We start from the raw sequence: 19,209 nt of genomic DNA, 5'->3' as shown, positions 1-19,209 counted from the left end.
TTGTTCTTTCTTGAATCATATGTTTTCTCCTTGTCCTTTAAAGTGACCTCAGATCAGGTGTCAGTGCACACTGTGTGTGAGAGAAAGTGTGTTTGGAAATGGGTGTGTGATTGTATGACCATCTATACTGGATTATTAAGAAGAGGGAGGGACCCTATGATGTCACACTGTAGTTGTTAAACCTTTAGCTTATCTCTGTCTCTCTCTCTCGCTACACTATTTCAGCACACTTTATTTCTTCTTAAGCTGCATCTTTTCTTCTGCCTCAATTCAGTGTTCAGGATCAACTTCATGAAGTAGTCACTGTAATAATATCACAAAGCAGTATTTGGGACCCTCATTAGAAAGGAAAAATACATTTGTGGTGTTACGAAATATTTTTGTATTATGTTTATATTATTCGTGTATTATTTACATTAACAACATGGAGCATAAAGCAACTCCATGATAAAAAACTGTATTACAACTAAATTAAATAAATAATTTTGAATTTCACATCATAGGATAACAAGGTTTTCAAAAGAAAACTACATAAACTACATAAAATGTAGTTGTTTTTGTTAATGAATTCAAATAATAAATGAATACAGGATGTAAGAATTTAACCAAGATCAACAAACGATACATAATTACACACACACATATGGTATATACTTCAATACTTTTTAAAACAATTTTCTCAACAGGTCTCATTAGTCACAATTCCTGAGAAATGTGAACTACTTTGACTAAATACACATGGTACAATTCATATTATAAATATGAAACCCTATGTAAGAATACAATAAAAATTTGCTGAAAAATCTATCTTCAGATTTGACAAGAATGACGAAATTCAAGCAGGTTAAACAAAGTACTGTTTAGTTACTGAGGATAATTGTTGTTGAGAGAAAACTAATGCATCATATTGCCTTGCCTTTTTTATCCTTTCCCAGCACAGTGTGGCTGTTCAAAATATAATGTAATACCATATGTTACCCATTTCTCAGACTAAATCTATTTAACCACAGCTAAAAGAGAAAAACATGAAGAAATGTTTGAAGACTGATTGGAATCCATTCATTAATAATGAACATGTTCAAAATCTACAAAAGCATGATATTTATAGCATATATCAGTGTTCCAGGTTTCTGACTAAACATAATTGTCTCCAGTTGATTACCAGAAAATGATTTTATATATTTGTTTGTACTTACAGTCAATTTTCTAGAAGACCTTTGAACATGCCATTGTGTCTCAGGAGTCTCCTGTCTCCTATTAGCCCTGTAATAATAAATTATGGGTCAGACAAACTTCAAATCATCTTTACAGTTGACAAATCATTGTGACTAAACAAATGAACTGCTGGAGTTTAAGTTTGAAAAGGTCTAACTACTGAGATCTTTGCAGTCAGATTGGAAAAGCAATGAGATTTTGACACCAGGTAATAAATTCAAGGTCAGCTTTTTTACCAAATGTAATAGTTTAAGAATTGTCCATTGAAAAACTTACACTTACAACCCAAATAAAAGTTTGGGGTTGGTCAAATTTTTAAATCTGATCAAAAACAGTAGTATTTCCAATTATTATTACATTTTAAAATAACTGCTTTGTATTTGAATATATTTTAAAATGTAATTTAATCCTGTTTTGGCTAAGCTGAATTTTCAGCAGCCATTACTCCAGTCTTCAGTGTCACATCATCCTTCAGAAATCATTCTAACATTCTGATTTGTTTGTAAAGTGCCACTTTTCATTTATACAAACAATATGAGATGACTTGACAGAGAATTGTCATACTGTATACAGCATAGAAGTCAAGCGTTTTTATGATTTGCACGTTATAAGAGGTAGGTCTATTTTAAACAGTACTTGGACTGCATGACAGCATTTTACTATTTTACATAGTTACTGCTGTTTCTGTCTGTAGTGACCAGGAGTTTGATTTTTTCCACTCCTCACTCTTGGAGGTGTTTCAGGATAAATAATTGAAAATTCAGCGCAGATGTTTCATTACAAAAATGCCAACTACATCACAAACAGACACACAAATCCCCAGCCTTCAGCATCAGAAGACCATGAATGATATATTTGTGAATTTTACTCTGTATATACACAGCAAAAGCAGGCCAGGGACAAAAATTGATAAAGTAACTGGGTATTTTGTGTCCTTCCTGTATCTTTCCATTTATTGAACTGTCACATGAAAACATGTTCCTCCTTTGTAAGTCACTTTGGACAAAAGTGCCTGCTAAATGCATAAATGTAAATGGAAACAGTATCATGTGCTGTTGGTTTGAATATAAATATGTTTAAATAATATTCAAAATAAAGCAAAATGATATCTAGTATAATATGAATAATCAGGGACACATTTCTTGTTTAGTCAATGGAGGGGTGCTTAAGTAACCTACAGTACTAAGGGACCATGGGGACACAATGTAAAAAAAAAAAAAAAAGTTGACCTAACTCAAAAAAATAAGGCAACCTATGCACTCAACTTAAGTTAACTCAACTAGCAACCGACAACTTAAAAACTTTAGTTCATCTAATGAATAAATGTCAGTCTATTGAGTGTTATAAAATCTGTCAGAGCAACCAAATATTTTTTAGCACTCATCAATGCTGAGCTTTTTTAGTAATCCTCTTTCTTTTAAAATTATGTTTTTTTACAAAGCCTTCTAAACTTTATGGGTAGTATTTGCTTCTTAAACCTAAAGGTAAAACTTAACGCTGATAAATAAGTTGCAATGAGATGCACATATACCTCAGCACACGATTCTCAACCATGGTGAGGATCAACAAATTTTAAATCAGTAAAAATATGAACTCTGATCCAAAAGACAGCAAACTGACAGTGACAACAGCAGCAGCAGCATAAATTAAGCCAGTAACATTTTAAACAATTATATTTTATTAACATAAAATGTTTTCAAGTTGCAATGCATGCTGGGTACTTGTGCAATATTGTTCAATGTAAAATTGTTCGTGCCGATGACTCAGTTTGAAAAGTTGGGAGAACATTTAGATATGTTGTGAACAAATACTTGAGTGTCTGGGTAAACAAAAACAACTTTTGCTAGCGACATGTTTAGAGTATTTTTGTGAGTTCTCCTACTAAAAATTCTTTGTTCAGGAATTCTTTTTTACATTGGTTATTAGAACTTTTCGAAAGTTGGATTTTTTTTACAGTGTGGCGTGTGTAATGTTTCGGTACAGATGATTGTGTGTGCTTTGCTCCGCAGCTGTGATTGGCTCAAAGGGAGAGTCGTGTTGAACCAAATGAACTTCACACATATGTTCCTGCAGAATAAATTTTGGTCACGACACAAATATAAACAGACACGCATTCCAATTAACAAAGAGACGAAAACACAAGCAGAAAAAACACAAAGGTGTGGACAAAATGTGCTTGCATAAAACACTAAAATAACGACGCCCCACACAAAGGACTAAATTGTCCACAAAGTTCATTGGTGGCCCTTAACTTCAGCAATCAGTGGTGTTAAATGTGCAAATTTTTGTGTTTGTGTTTCTTCAGAGGAAGAAAAAGTGACTAATGCAGCTGTTGGCAGCATATGTGTGTGTGTGGGGAACTGATGAATTCAACTCAGGAGGGTGATTCATTATAAACATTGCCAGAAAAGTCGAAGCACACAGAATCATAAGGACTGTAACACTGACAAATAATGTACAAATGTGACCTGCAGCAGGACATTTATCAAATTTATCACTTGATGCACACCAATAACAGTTAAAATCTCTTTCTGTGTCTGTGTCCAACACTTATCTCAAATAGTATGTAAGACTGTCTCAGATCTAGCATATTATACTTTCACATTATGTCATGGTCATGTTCTAATTATGTTGCTGTTGTTTTATTAAGCAAATCCATTAAGTAGAATCAGATATAGGCCCAGGCATAAAAATGTTTCTATGCAACAAAAATAACCATTCGGAATGGGAGCTGCGCAGTGACATGATGAACAGGTGTTTCGCGCCATAACTAACACTATCTCCGCATTCTACGCCTGTTTCTCTCCACTACTGTACTGTCCGAAAATTAGTACGTCAAAAATTAACAGTATGCATAGTAAGCAAAGCTTGCAAAGAACTACTTTCACTAGACTCTGAAGTATACCTTACTACTATTCCACAAGACCTCAGTCATTGTTAAATGTGACGGGGCTGACGTCGTAGGTCAAAAGACAATTTCAATATGGCGCTGTCCTTTAAATTGATATAAAACAATAAATACTTTACCGGTTAAAAAAACACCTAACCAGATTGAAAAAAAACTAAACATTAATGCCTTAAATTACATAAAATGAATTAAAGTGATATAGTGATACATTACTTTTTCTGAAGCATGGAAATCTTTCACTGAATCACTGGTGGTTCGAAAAGTTTCACATGATGTGAAAATTCCCCACGTCACGTGATTTCAGAAAACGAGGCTATCCACCTTATTTTTCCATAAGAGTGGGCAAGGCCATTTGTGAATTTAATGTGTCTGGCTTCCAGTGTCATCTGTTTCCAGTTCTTTTTAGTTGTACAAAACAGCTCGTTTTGCGGCTTGATATTTTAAACTGGTGTGTCTTTACATATTATTTTAATGTATTATCTTAATTATGAACATACTGGTTTGTAGTGCAAACCGTACCGTTTACTGCACGTTGTTATTTTTCTCGTTATTTCCCTACAGTGGCTAATGAACCGGAGGTCTCACACATTTACAGAAAACGGCTCACTTCCCCGTTGAAAAATAAGGTGGATATTATGTCAGACTGATTAGAGCATTGGTTTCGAAACCTTTCAAAATTTGGTTATATGGGCCATTCTACAGAATTGGTGCAAACTGCTGTCCTACAACCAAAAACAACATTTAAAAAGCATTAAAAAAAGTATTCAAATCTTAGATGTTTATTAAGATCCTTCTATTATCTATTGAAACCCACAATAATATTTAAAATATTAGTAAGCTTAATATATATAAAATCATAATTTATTAGGTGCTTTCAATTGGGAGGTGGCTGTTCCGAACCAACCCCTAAATTTCAACACATGAAAATGATACTGAAATAATTTTTGTATTTTTTTTTTCCATTGTTGTTTTTAAAAGTATCTTTTTGATTCTTGCTATACTGATTTTAACTAAACCCATAAATTTATGATCCTGTGTCCCCCTCTCTCATAGCTACAAGGTGTGAGTAGATAGGTCCCATCATTTTGAGGTAAATGTGTTCAAAAGTCTGAAAAATCTGTGTGTAACTTTGAGGAACGTCACTACCGAACACCTTTTTCCTGCAATAAAGCACACTTTTTTGGGAGTTATTCCATAAAGGTAGTGACATCTTTGTTTTTGGGGGTGTTATCCTATAGAATTGTCACGACCGAAACAGTCACTACTGAAACATGGCATCATTGTTTCGGTAGTGACAAAAGTGAACACATAATCCTCATGGGGAAACAAAATTTTAGTACAGTTTTGCTATATATTTTTTTTTTGTTGTATTTTAGTATGCGAGTTAAAATTCTGTAATGTGATGTGGTTGCTACCAATTACTATCACTACTGAAAAAATGCTGCCACTACTGAAACATGGGATGTTTTTTAAAGGAGTCATATGATGCGATTTCAAGTTTTCCTTTCTCTTTGGAGTGTTACAAGCTGTTCGTGCATAGATAAGATCCCTAAAGTTGCAAAGACTAAAGTCTCAAACCCAAAGAGATATTCTTTATAAAAGTTAAGACTCGTCCAAGCCCTCCTAAAACGTCTCGTTTAAACACGCCTCCACATGTCTACGTCACTGTGTGGGAATATTTGCATAACACCGCCCAAATGTGTACGCAAAGAAAGAAGGCGTAACTTTGATTGTCGCTGTAGTATTGTTGCCTCCGCCGCCATGTCGTGAAGACGCTGTGTGTTTCGTTGTGAAAGCGAAACTACTTTGTTTGGTCATCCAAAAGAAGACACAACTAGAAATCAATTGTTAAGTTGTATTTACAACACTGTTCCAGAACAGTTCAACCCAAATATTCAGATGTGTGCAACGCATTTTATGGAGGACGAGGACTGTTTCCTGGGAGAGTAGCCTACAATGCCGGTGTTCCGGTGAATTCAGTTCCCGTTTCCCCTTCGGCGCGCATGCTGACCACAGTCTATGATGCTAACAAATAATGCTGACTCACAGCCTGCAAGTACGTTTTCATTAGGGATACACCGATACCGATACTGGTCTCCTGTACTCGTACTCGTTAAAATGCCCCGATACCAAATGCCGATACCACACATCATGTGATAAGCGCCATCTTCAAACAAAGAAACACCAACAACAGACAGCAGAAAGGAGTTAAGGATGTCTACTACGAAATATATGTATGCAATGAATATAACATTAAACATTCAGTATTAACGCCTGTATAGCTGATGTGCGCGCACTGTAAGTATGTTTTCATTTAAAGGATTTGCCACTGATGATTCAAACGCGAGTTTTGAGCAGTGTAGAGTAGCGCTTGTTGTTTGTCATTTCTCTGATCACAAATGCAGACATGGTTTTATGTTTACGTGGCGTGATGCAATGCAACGCGTAAAAAGACAAAAAATAAAAAATAAATTTTTTCAAGACGTTTCTGACTCTGACTTTGGGCCAATTCTGTAGAATGGCCCACTTGATATTCAGTAAAACAATGTGAACCACTGCTAATGGTTTTGATCTCGGTTCAGTTTTCATGAATTTTAATACAAGGAAATAATATAGAAAGAAAAATAGTCCTTAAAGGGGTCATATGATGCTGCTAATATATGGTGTAATATATAATATATATAATATATGGTGTAATGAAATGTGTTTATGCGGTTTAAAGTTTAAAAAAACATTATAGGTAGGTGTGGCTGACTCTTAACTTTTATAAAGAATATCTCTTTGGATTTGAGACTTTAGTCTTTGCAACTTTACAGATCTTCTTTATGCACCAAGAGCTTGTAACACTCCAAAGAGAAAGGAAAAATTGAAATCGCATCATATGACCCCTTTAATTGTTCCTAATTGGCCTAGTTTGACAAGTCCCGACTAAGAATACAAAAGCGCTACATGTCAATTAAAAAATTGATTACATACCCTTCACATTAAATGGTATTATTTGTAGATTAAATTTAAAGTCCGCGAGAACCGGAAGTTGCTTTACACATTCAGCTGTTCCCGTTGCATTTACAACATCTTGACCAGTAGTGTCGCGGTGTTTTGAGCGCTTAAAAAAACTGAATCATTTTGAGGTGCAACTGCTTCGAAAAGCTTCGTTTCTCCTATATCACTACTTACAAGAACTGTAGCATCTAGAGTGCAAACACTGCCCCATAGTCATAGCCAATGCAGCACCTAAAATACTAGCAGCATGGGGATTTTACACCAGTCGTGTTATCATCTGTTGTTTTGTGATGCATTGATCACACTTTGAAATATTAAAAACACAAACACCGCTACCTAGAGGTTAAACTGTGAAGTGTAACTGCAACAGGTTATTCAGTTACACTTGAAATGTCGACAGAATCATTGGACCATCAGTTCTTCACTACTGACATTGTAGAGAGAAAAACACCCCTTTCTTTGTGGCTCAGGCACGTAGCCTAGTTCTGATTGTAGTCGTTTCTCATGCCCTCTCTACTTAAAACACTAGCAAACAAAAAATGGATATTTGTGTCTTTCATATGTTACACGTTACCACATTGGTCTCCATTCGTTTCTCATAATATCAACAAAAGGAAGTATGTTACTCTGGAGATCTTTCCATTATCATTAAATGATCAATACAACCAAACTTGAAACTCTATCATAGATTAATCACACTCGTGTCATTCCAAACCCACATGCACATATGTCTCAGATTTACGGACCTCACTATGTTGTATAACACATATTAAAGCCATTTACATTTTTATGCTATAAACTGGAAAACACAGTCACATATCACACTTTCAGCACAGGCTGTAGGTAATGCTCTGTAATCTGGGCTGTAATCTCTGTTTTGACTAATTGTAGTGAGCTCTCTATTCTCTTGAATTGGCCCTGATACATGGAAGACCATCAGCCCAAAACACATTGTATTGCTTAGACACCTCACACTGCAATAACACACAGGCAAACATGCAATACAAACCATTCATAAATGTCAACAATTCCTTAGCACCTGTAATAAAACTTGTAAATAAAATTCTCCTGTATAACAAAGTTTTATTTCTCACAAAAAAAACTCAAAGGCATCATTCAGACAAATTTGACAATTCTGCCAAATAATTTCCTCACTTAATGACGCAAGTAAATGATGACAGTATTTTCAGTTTTTACTGAAAGTGAACTATACCCTTTAACTGATACAATTTTAAATACAGTAAATAATGTAAAAAATACATACAAATGTCCATTATTGCAACAATCACTGTTGGAAGGATTTGACGTACACTCATTAAAAAGATAAATAGGAGAAATTGCAGAGCTCAATTTGGAAGCTGCAGGAATGGACGCCCCTAATTTCAGTTAAAAGAGCCAATCACCTTTTTGATAGAGGCATCGTTTTTATCCTGTGATTCAAGCTTATGAAGCAGATCTGTGATAACATTGCAGTCATATTTTTCTACTTATTTAAAATATGTCTTTTTGATTTTGGTCAATCTTCAAGTATGTAGAAGCTGTACTTGTATAACTATTACCTACATAGAAAATAGCTGCCCAGATGCTTCCAAGATGGCCACCAAGTGAGCTTACTTGTCTTAAAAATAATTAAAATTAGCAGTCTGATTTGTCTTAATACAGAAGAGCTTGAAATCTCTAACAAGCAGTGAAACTTTAAAAGGTAATGTACTAAGAGGGTAATACAAGATTAATGGTCTGTGATTCAAGTAACTTTCAGGATTAATGCATTAGGGATCTTTTTCTTTGAACACCAAAGATTGATTGTCTGAGAGACGGGCCACAGATAAGATTAGAAGGCACTAACAAAACATTTCAATCAATTACAAGCATATTGTCTGTGACCAAGATCCCGTTCTATGACAGAAAATTGTCTTTAACCAAAAAATAAAAAATAAAACAAAATAAAAAATAAAAAAATAAATAAATAAAAAAGGAACAAAAATAAGAAGTTATTAGTTTTAAGAAGGTAGCCATTTTAATTTGCGATGGCAAAGTCTCAGAGAGGCTGAAGAGAAATTGCTCTGGAATCACTAAGATGCCATTTCCTGAAAGACAACCCAAGTTTCTGGAAGAGGAACATATGACGCAAATCAATACAAACACTGCATTTAGAATCATTTAAAAATAATAATAATAAAAGTCTGAAAAGCCCTAAAGATCCATTGATGTTTACACTAGATGCAACACTGGAGACACAAAACATACTGTTACATTGTAACATGCTGTTCTCATAACATTGTTTACTAACCTTCATTGTTTTGCACTCAGCAGGCTATTGGACATTGGACTGCTACTGACTATTTGGAGGAACTTTCTCTTTGATTATCCATTGCTCTGATAAAATAAAAATAAAATTACATGAGGGGTGAAAATAAGCAAAGCTATAGGTTATTAATAAGGCATCGTGAAAAAAAATACTCACATTTGATGCTGCTTCAAAAAATCTGCAAACTGGCGATCTCTTGTGTAGAGTTCAAGGATGCGGATGCGATCTTGAATATCCTATGGAATGGACAGGAAGAGAAATTCCCAGAAACATGTATCACATACTCGCTTACATTTTTCACACAAAATTTCACTTGCTCACCTAAAGTGGTGTATACAAAATAATTTGTTGTAAACATACGCATGCACAGACCCATACCTCCTTAGTGAGTTCACTGGTTTCATAAATATGCCGTATCTCTTCACTGCTGAACTCTGTGGATGCCTCAGCACTGGCGCTGCTGTGGACTGGGGGCTCGGGGTACCGCTGGTAGTAATGGCTGTAGCCTGTAGTTAAATCGCTCTCAAACATGGGGTTATACTTAGTGGCCATGTCTAGAAATGGTGGACTGTCCTCTCTCCTGCATACAAACATGGATACACACAAAAAAGGTTGCAACAGACATCCGCAAGGTTAAGAAGCCATGACTTAAAGAGTCAAGGGATCAAAGATCAGCCTTGTTGATGAATTAATGAAAATCTCATAATGGAATTACTGGAGATGGAAGCTTCTTCCTAGGTGCTGCACATGCAGTAATTACAAAGATGTGAGTAATAAATGAGCATTTAATGAAAATGTAACTGACTCCTAAGTGACAGTTCTTATAAATATTTGTTCTAACAATAATTTACATGCCAAAGCTTCTTGGGCAAAATATTTATATATAATGTAATAATTCAATAGATTTGACCCTGTTTAGTGTGTAATGCAAAATTGAAACCTTAGTTTTATTTTAATTTGCATGTTCTCATTCATCGCTGTTACAATTTAATGGTTACATTTTTCTTTGATTGAATTATAATTTTTTCATTATAATTTTTTTATTGGTTTTAGTTATATAGCACCTTTCCAGTAGCTCAAGGCTGCTTTACTTCACTCAAGGTCAAACTCTAATCAAGGGTTTGTGTCAGGTGATCAGCTCTGAAGGCTCTGACTTCTGAGGTAAATCTTTCATGAACTGGAGTTCCCTTACATAAGACAAAGTCCGTATTAGAAAGAATATTATAATGCACAGTAAAAGTATGCGAGTTGGGATGAAGCCGTGATTTACCAGATTGACTGTGATACAGTATGTCTCTTACCGTACTGGGTCCTCCGTCTCATCCTTGTCATATTGGTCTCTCAGAGTTCTTGCTAGGAAGAAAATTACTCCTGACGCCACCAGAAGGAACCCGGCAACAGATGCTATGGCAATGCCAACTACGAGTGGCTCAGAAACATATTCTTCACAATGTTCTCCTCTGTACCACCAGTTTTCCCCAACACGGCATCTACAGTGCAGACAAACATACAAACAGCTACTTAATTTAAAATGAATGAATATGCCATTCTCCAGGTAGAACAGACTTCAATGTACAGGATCTGATCTGTAATTAATTTTCTTAAATGTGCACATATGCATTCAAAATTTCTTGAATATCATATAATCAAATAAACAAACCTGCAGATGGCTCCTTGGCCGGGAATGACATCACATTTCCCATCATTCAAGCAGAAGTCATGTTGAAGGTCACAGATGCTTTGGCAGGGTAGTCCGTCCATGCTGAAGTAACCAGCATTACACACACATTCAGCTTCACCTGACCATTGGTTTACTGTACATTCAGCAAACTCATTACATGCTTGAAACTTGCACGGATCTGCCTGTTCCCCTAAAACAAATAACCCACATAGATTAGCCACAGCATTAAGGTGGCTTGTGACGAGGTACCTAAATACATAATATATAGGATGTAGGACCAAACTGACTAAGGTTTTCTGATGTTGTCTGACCTGATTCGACATCCAACGAATATTTGTCAATGGCGAGGTTCATGGTCTGGTAAGCTGTGTTGCAGAAATCCTCTAGAATGAGGAAAACAGCAGTATTGACTCCACGAGGAACAGGCTTCCAAAACTTCATACGGCTGTTCACCACAATACTTCCATTCCTGAAGTTCAAGATCTCCAGGTTCTCGAAGTGACTGAGGTTTGACTGCAGATATGGCACCAGCTGAGGGACATACAATAACAATAATGAGTGAATGAACTCAGAAACATAAATGGTACATAACAGAACTCTTCAATTCCAGCCCTGGAGGGCCAGTGCCCTGCAGACTATATCAACGATCCCAATCTAACCCACCAGTCTATAATTTGCAAGCTATTCTGATAAGATCAAACACCTTAATAAGGTTGTTTGTTTGTGTTTGGCACAACAGGACTCGAGTTGAAGTGGTTCCCAACCTTGGTCCTGGAGTACCCCCAACATTTTTTAAGTCACTCTTATCTGACACACTCATTTCAGGTCTCAGAGTCTCTACTAATGAGCTGATGCATACATTTAGGTGAGTTTGATTAGGGAAACATGCAAAATGTGCAGAGCTGGGAGTACTCCCTGACCAGAGTTGGGAACCACTGGCATATAATATAAAACATTGTAGGGGTTCTCAACTCTGGTCCTCGAGGTCCACTTTCCTGCAGAGTTTAGATCCAGCCTTGATCAAACTGGAAAGTGGACCTCGAGGGCTGGATCTGAACTAGTGAATAATTTAATCTGGATCAAGGATGTCCATTCCTGCTTCTGGAGGGTCACCTTCCAGCACAGTTTAGCTTGAACACATATGCCTGTAAGTTTCTTGTGATCCTGAAGACCTTGTTTAGCTAGTTCTGGTGTATTTGTGGCTTGAGCCAAACTCTGCAGGAAGGTGGCCCTCCAGTAATAGGATTGGAAGCTCCTGATTTGGATTGATGAGGATTTGACAGGATATGTGTTTGAAGAGGAATAACAAGTTATGGTAGGATAAGGAAGAGGAAAAACAATAGGAGCAAATGTATTTTAGAGGAGGTACACTACCAGTTCAAGGAACCGTTGCTCCAAGGCTTTGTACTCTGCAGAGCTCTTATTAAACAGATCCTCAGAGAATATCATGTTAGTTACACGAAGACTGAAAAACACTATCAAAGACCGCCCAGGGTTTGTTGGCAAGGCTATGCTGGAAACTTCATCACCCTGGATGACACCAGAGATGCCACTACCCTCTTCCTCTTTGTAATGAATCACATCTAGAGATGTAGTCATAACTTTTGAATTTAAGGTATGCACCAACTCCACCTCCGCTGGGGTAATAGTGGTGATGAGGGAGAAGGGTGATTCTTTCTCAGTTGAAAGAGGAGTTGGGTAGACTGGGCTTGCTGGTTCAATGGTGACCAATAGGATCTCATACTCTGTTAGAACTTCCTCTGAAAACTGTATTGCTGAAACATCCATTAGTACAAAATCATCCTCCTGTGCCACTGTGGTACTGTCAATAGATTCTTCCTGTTCCTCTTCTTCAACCTCCTCTGATTCTTCCTTTATGATCACAGCAACTTCAGTTTCCTCAACCTTTCGCATTTCTGTTAACACAGTTTCTTCCTCGTTGTCTTCCTCTGTCCTCTCTTCTTCTGCAGGTAGTATAATGTCGGGTTTTAGGGTATGTGATGAGGTACCTGGTAAAACCTCGGGTTTTAGGGTAGATTCTGCCTCAGCCACTTTGACTGGCGGCATTGTGGGCACTTCGCTACCAACCCGTAGATTTCCATCTTCTCCAGCTTTAACAGTAATCAGTTCAGGACTTTCCTCAGGCAAGATCTGGTCCTCTTCAACCACTGTTGTAATTGTGGAGAATTCACAGTCCTCAATCTGTGGCGTGTCTACATCAATCAAAACCTCTTCCTCACCTTCTGTCTCTCCAACTGGCTCTTGAGCCCTAGTAAGTACAGTTACCCAATCGTCTTCTGCACCAGATCCAGAGGCGGGATTAAAATCATAAATTGTCAAGCCACTGTCTTGCTTGGCATCAAAAATGGGACCTACAGCTTCACTATCCACAGCAGGAGTCAGGTTGGGAAGAAACTGTGACACCAAGTCCTTGTCTTGAAGGTCTGAAAGTAGGAATAAACAAGCATCTTTGTTTTGGGTCTTTCACCACCATGTTGGTGTAAATGTTGGTGTCCAATCCTGGTCCTGGAGGGCCACTGTCCTGCAGAATTTATAAACATTCCAGTGTGTCGGAATGTTGGAACAAAACTCTGCAGGATGCTAGCCCTCCTGGAGCAGGATTGTACAACTCTGCCATAAATCATTGTACATGTGAATGTTGGTCCTTATCCTCTGAGGAACTACAGCTGGCATGGTCTATAAGGTATGATGACATCTTGCACTCCCATACCTTCTTCTTCTGACATTGTAGAATCCAAAAGGTCACCAATAGTAAAGACCTCCATCACCTCTCCAGGCAGCTCAGATGTTTTTTCTACTGCTAAGATATCATCCTAGACAATAATCAAAATAAAACAGTTGATTCCCAGACTTTTTTGAAGTTACTGTTCCTTAAAAGTTGTTCCTGTTTTTCCATTCTTAGAGTTAGGGTTTTGTTGAAATTGTTAAACATTAAACTTTGGTACAAAACTCGCCCACATTTCTTATTCTCTGTGTCAAGAATACTATCTCAAATTGTGCACCTTGTTGAGTATATATGTAAATATCTAGTTGGTATACTGCAGTTGGTGTCTTCACTGCCACCGTGACAGAAATGTAATTCACCTTGTGGTCAGGGTCTAGAGATTCTTCTGCAGGATGGCTTTCCTCTGGAAAGGTTTCCACTGACAAGAGAACATCACACCATGACAGACTGCTGAGATGTACTGTAGAGGACTAGTAGCTACAAGCAGATAGAGCAGTACCATGCAGAGCCTCAGTGATGTCGGGGTGGATGTCAATAATGGTGTACTGAACAGTGGGCCCTTCTGAGTAACTAAAGGTGCCCTCTACCATGTTGGATTGAAGATTAATGAAGTCCAGTGTCTCACTGCTGATCTCTTCACTGCTGGTCTGGAGGGACACAGCATATTCCACCAATACTGCCTTATCACCACTGCAGAGAGAAGACAACAACTGCACTTACAATGGATGTCTATGGGTTTGTATTGGATATAGCTTTGCACAGAAAAAATTAACAAGTGATGATCACAATAGTCTCACATGATCAGTTGTAATGTTAGAGTAAATTTTTTCAAGACACTGTATATTTTAAAGTGTTTATGTCATAATAATTTCATGCCCTATTGACTTCCATAGTAATTGCATGACTATAAACATGATTCTTGCTTGTTTATTCTAACTCAAAGAACTAACCTGCATTCATGCACACAATCAAGTTTAATTTACCTTGAGGGATCCATCTGTGGCCTGCAGGAAAGATAAAGTTCATATTTTTAGCACAATTACCACTGCAGCAGGTCATAGGCTAATGCTGCATATTGTCTTATTATTCATTAACTATGGCATGTTCCAATCCGACAACCAGGAAGTGTTTCAATTCTTGTACATTTTATATAGTGTATCTATTATTTTATTATTTAAAATCTAAAACAGTTATTTCTATAAAAAAAATTTTTTTGCTTGAACTGTATGCTTGACCTGTCATTTTTAAAATGCTACAGGGTTTCGTATGTTGTAATCAAATGCAGTGATATTCATACAATATTTAAATGCAACTATAATAACAAAATTAAACATGCACTAACACACCTGATGTTCCATACCGATACACTCTTGAATTCTGTCAGTTTCTTCAAAGCAGCTGAAATCTGTATGAAATGACAAACAGGCAACACAAAACCAAAATGATACAGTAATTAAGGTTGGTACAGAACAACCATTATATATAACATTTGTGTAAAAATTAAAGCAAGTATGTGGGTGTGTTGTACCTTCTCTGTGATCTTGTGAGTGAGTCTGCCATGCTCACTGCTGGTGGAGTTGAACAGCTCTTCACTCCATGGTTCTACAGTCAATAACATAGCCAGCTCCACCCTCTGCTCAACCAGAGGATGTGAAGGCGAAGCAGCTGCTTCCTGCTCAATCTCATTAGTGATCTACAACAGACAACACACACACACAAACTTTGAGCAGGTGTTCAGTATTCATAATTCAGTTATATGTATATTTTTGCATATATCATGACTCATGAGTGCATCAGATTGGAACCAGACTTTACTTTATATCAGTATGAACAGTATGTTTCAGCCTGCCAAACACCTACCTCAGTATCCATCTCCATTGTCATGACAGCAGATGGTGCTTCTGCAGTAACTTCCTTCGTGCTCTCTGAGACAACCTCATGTGGAAGCGCCGTGGTCACCACCGCAGTGGTCTCTGCTGGAAGCTCATCACCTACCAAGTTTTGAAGATAATTATTTGTCTCTTGGGGTGCAGACAAATGTTATTTCAAGATCATTGCAAGTTTATTTATTTCCAATTATTTAGCATAAGCATTTAAATCTGAATTGCACACATTAAGTTTGCATCAAAATAGCCCTGTAGAACCTCAGAAAAGTTATAAGCATTACCGATTTCAGACCACAGTTTTGGTCTTGCTATCATCAAAAATATTTTTTTCTAGAAATATTCTAGTTTAGACATTCAGTAGTTTCAAATGAAATGCAAACCAAACCCTACAAGCCAAGTTTCTTATCCTTTTTACTTTACGGCCATTAGCAGAGATGCAAACAGGTATGGGGGAAAAAAGGTGAGAACATTGCGCGAATCGGGGGCATGCTCCACACGGAATTCCTTTTAAAGATATTTGCTTTACATGCTCATTTGTAGTTACTTTAAGGTATTTTTTATTTTTTTTTTATATTTATGACCATGGACCACAAAACCAGTCAAAAGGGTCAAATTTTTTGAAATTGAGATTTATACATCATCTAAAAACTGAATAAATAAGTTTCCATTGATGTATGGTCTGTTAGGATAGGACAATATTTGGCTGAGATACAAATATTTTAACATATGGAATCTGACGGTGCAAAAAATCTAAATATTGAGAAAATCGCCTTTAAAGTTGTCCAAATGAAGTCCTTAGCAATGCATATTACTAATAAAAAATTACGTTTTGATATATTTACAGAAGGAAATTTTATCTTCATGGAACATGATCTTTATCTTCATGGAACATGAACATGATCTACTTAGTATCCTAATGATTTTTGGCATAAAAGAAAAATCTATCATTTTGACCCATACGATGTATTTTTGGCTATTGCTACAAATATACCCGTGCTACTTATGACTGGTTTTATGGTCAAGGGTCACACTTTTTATTATCTTATATGTTCAAAACTGTAATTTTTCACAAGCAAAAAAAAATTAATGAATTAATTAATTAACATCTTGTCGCAACATTTTACAAAACTCAAGATTGAATATATTTGGTCATGGAATGATGCAATATATAAGTGCTATGCAGGGTATTTAAGACAATATTGGCTGATTAGACAGCAATGCTGACCTAAAATGCAAAATGTTTGCCCTCTCTCTCTTCACCGTTCCCACATCTCTGACCTCAAATACATAAAATATTACCCTTTTTAGACATAGTTTTTGAAGTAAAGTGTAAAGAAAATGCTATACAAAACTTAGTGAAACAACCAGGGGCCACCATGGTAAGACTGTATTTTAAGAACTAATTTGATCAACTAGCAGTTGTCAAGGGGTAATCAGTTTTACTTAGTTGTCCAAATGAAGTCCTTAGCAATGCATATTACTAATAAAAAATTACGTTTTGATATATTTACAGAAGGAAATTTTATCTTCATGGAACATGATCTTTATCTTCATGGAACATGAACATGATCTACTTAGTATCCTAATGATTTTTGGCATAAAAGAAAAATCTATCATTTTGACCCATACGATGTATTGTTGGCTATTGCTACAAATATACCCGTGCTACTTATGACTGGTTTTATGGTCAAGGGTCACACTTTTTATTATCTTATATGTTCAAAACTGTAATTTTTCACAAGCAAAAAAAAATTAATGAATTAATTAATTAACATCTTGTCGCAACATTTTACAAAACTCAAGATTGAATATATTTGGTCATGGAATGATGCAATATATAAGTGCTATGCAGGGTATTTAAGACAATATTGGCTGATTAGACAGCAATGCTGACCTAAAATGCAAAATGTTTGCCCTCTCTCTCTTCACCGTTCCCACATCTCTGACCTCAAATACATAAAATATTACCCTTTTTAGACATAGTTTTTGAAGTAAAGTGTAAAGAAAATGCTATACAAAACTTAGTGAAACAACCAGGGGCCACCATGGTAAGACTGTATTTTAAGAACTAATTTGATCAACTAGCAGTTGTCAAGGGGTAATCAGTTTTACTTTTCCAACACAAACAAGACCAATCTACCTTTTCATAACTGAATTTAAAGGGGTCATATGATGCAATTTCAATTTTTCCTTTCTCTTTGGAGTGTTACAAGCTCTTGGTGCATAAAGAAGATCTGTAAAGTTGCAAAGACTAAAGTCTCAAATCCAAAGAGATATTCTTTATAAAAGTTAAGAGTCAACCACGCCCTCCTAAAATGGCTCGTTCTAACACGCCCCCACATGTCTACATCACGATGTGGGAAGATTTGCATAACGCCGCCCAAATGTTCACGCAAAGAAAGAAAGCGTAACTTTTATTCTCGCTGTAGTATTGTTGCTGTGTATAAGGCGCTGTGTTTCTCGTTGTGAAAGCGAAACTACTTTGTTTGGCCTTCCAAAAGAGGACACGGCTAGAAATCAGTGGTTAAGTTGTATTTACAACACTGTTCCAGAACAGTTCAACCCAAATATTCAGATGTGTCTAGTGCATTTTATGGATGACTGTTTCCTGAACCTGGAAGAGTAGACTACAATGCCGGCTGTTCTGACTCACAGACTGTAAGTACGTCTTCATATTTAAAGGATTTGCCACTGACGATTCAAACGCGAGTTTTGAGTAGTGTAGAGTAGCACTTGTTGTTCGTCATTTCTCCGATCACAAATGCAGACATGGTTTTATGTTTACGTGGCGCAATGCAACGCGTAAAAAGACATTACAAGTCATTATAATCCGTAATTATGTTCCCACTGGATGCAACAAATGCCTCATTTATAATGGGTTTTAATGTTTTTGTCTCGTCGCTCCGGCCGGACAGGGCATCACAGTATGGTAAGAGCGTAACACACGCTTGAGGTATTCAGCCATACATCACAACGCACTGGATAGCTGGCCAATCAGAGCACACCTCGCTTTTCAGACCGATGACCTTGTAAAAATTTACACGTTTCAGAAAGGCGGGGCATAGAGGAGAAACAATAATGTACAGTACTACCAAGAAGATTTTGTAAGGGTTATATACATTTATGTAAGAAACTGTCAGCAACAACAATCATAATAGACAGACCTGGTGGCACATGGTCTTGCTCTTGGGAAGACTCCTCAGGTCTGTATAAAAAAAATGAAAATGAAAAAAACCTTAAAATGTATGAGTTAACTATTCAACCGCACACACAAGTTCTCTAATGCATAGTACATTTAATGAAAAAATAAAGAACAGGTATAAAGGGTGTATACCTGCATGCTGAGTATGTAGGTGTATTACTGAAAAGAAAGAGGAAGACGAATAGTGAGGAGAAAAACAGACTCTGTAAGACAATTACAATAAGCTAATATAATTAGTACAACATTAATGATACAGGTCT

At 36.6% G+C, this 19,209-nt stretch overlaps 1 protein-coding gene across 1 annotated transcript; it reads right to left on the bottom strand.

Moving 5' to 3' along the window:
- Nucleotides 1-9,116: 9,116 nt before the first annotated feature.
- Nucleotides 9,117-19,104, bottom strand: LOC107663927 (interphotoreceptor matrix proteoglycan 2). Its single transcript, XM_016454336.1, has 17 exons — nt 19,082-19,104; nt 18,912-18,952; nt 15,722-15,852; nt 15,390-15,554; nt 15,208-15,266; nt 14,845-14,865; nt 14,361-14,551; nt 14,221-14,279; nt 13,847-13,949; nt 12,490-13,559; nt 11,427-11,646; nt 11,095-11,305; nt 10,736-10,924; nt 9,813-10,014; nt 9,591-9,670; nt 9,417-9,502; nt 9,117-9,233 (listed from the first exon to the last, which is right to left on the bottom strand). The coding sequence occupies exons 3-16, from the start codon at nt 15,743-15,745 to the stop codon at nt 9,466-9,468; spliced, it is 2,631 nt and encodes an 876-aa protein (XP_016309822.1). The 5' UTR covers nt 15,746-15,852; nt 18,912-18,952; nt 19,082-19,104; the 3' UTR covers nt 9,117-9,233; nt 9,417-9,465.
- Between the last annotated feature and the right edge of the window lie 105 nt (nt 19,105-19,209).

This window comes from Sinocyclocheilus anshuiensis, unplaced genomic scaffold, assembly GCF_001515605.1.
Source record: "Sinocyclocheilus anshuiensis isolate Anshui unplaced genomic scaffold, SAMN03320099.WGS_v1.1 scaffold976, whole genome shotgun sequence".
In the NCBI taxonomy this organism is placed as follows: Eukaryota; Metazoa; Chordata; class Actinopteri; order Cypriniformes; family Cyprinidae; genus Sinocyclocheilus; species Sinocyclocheilus anshuiensis.
This window is presented reverse-complemented; position numbering and strand designations above follow the sequence as displayed.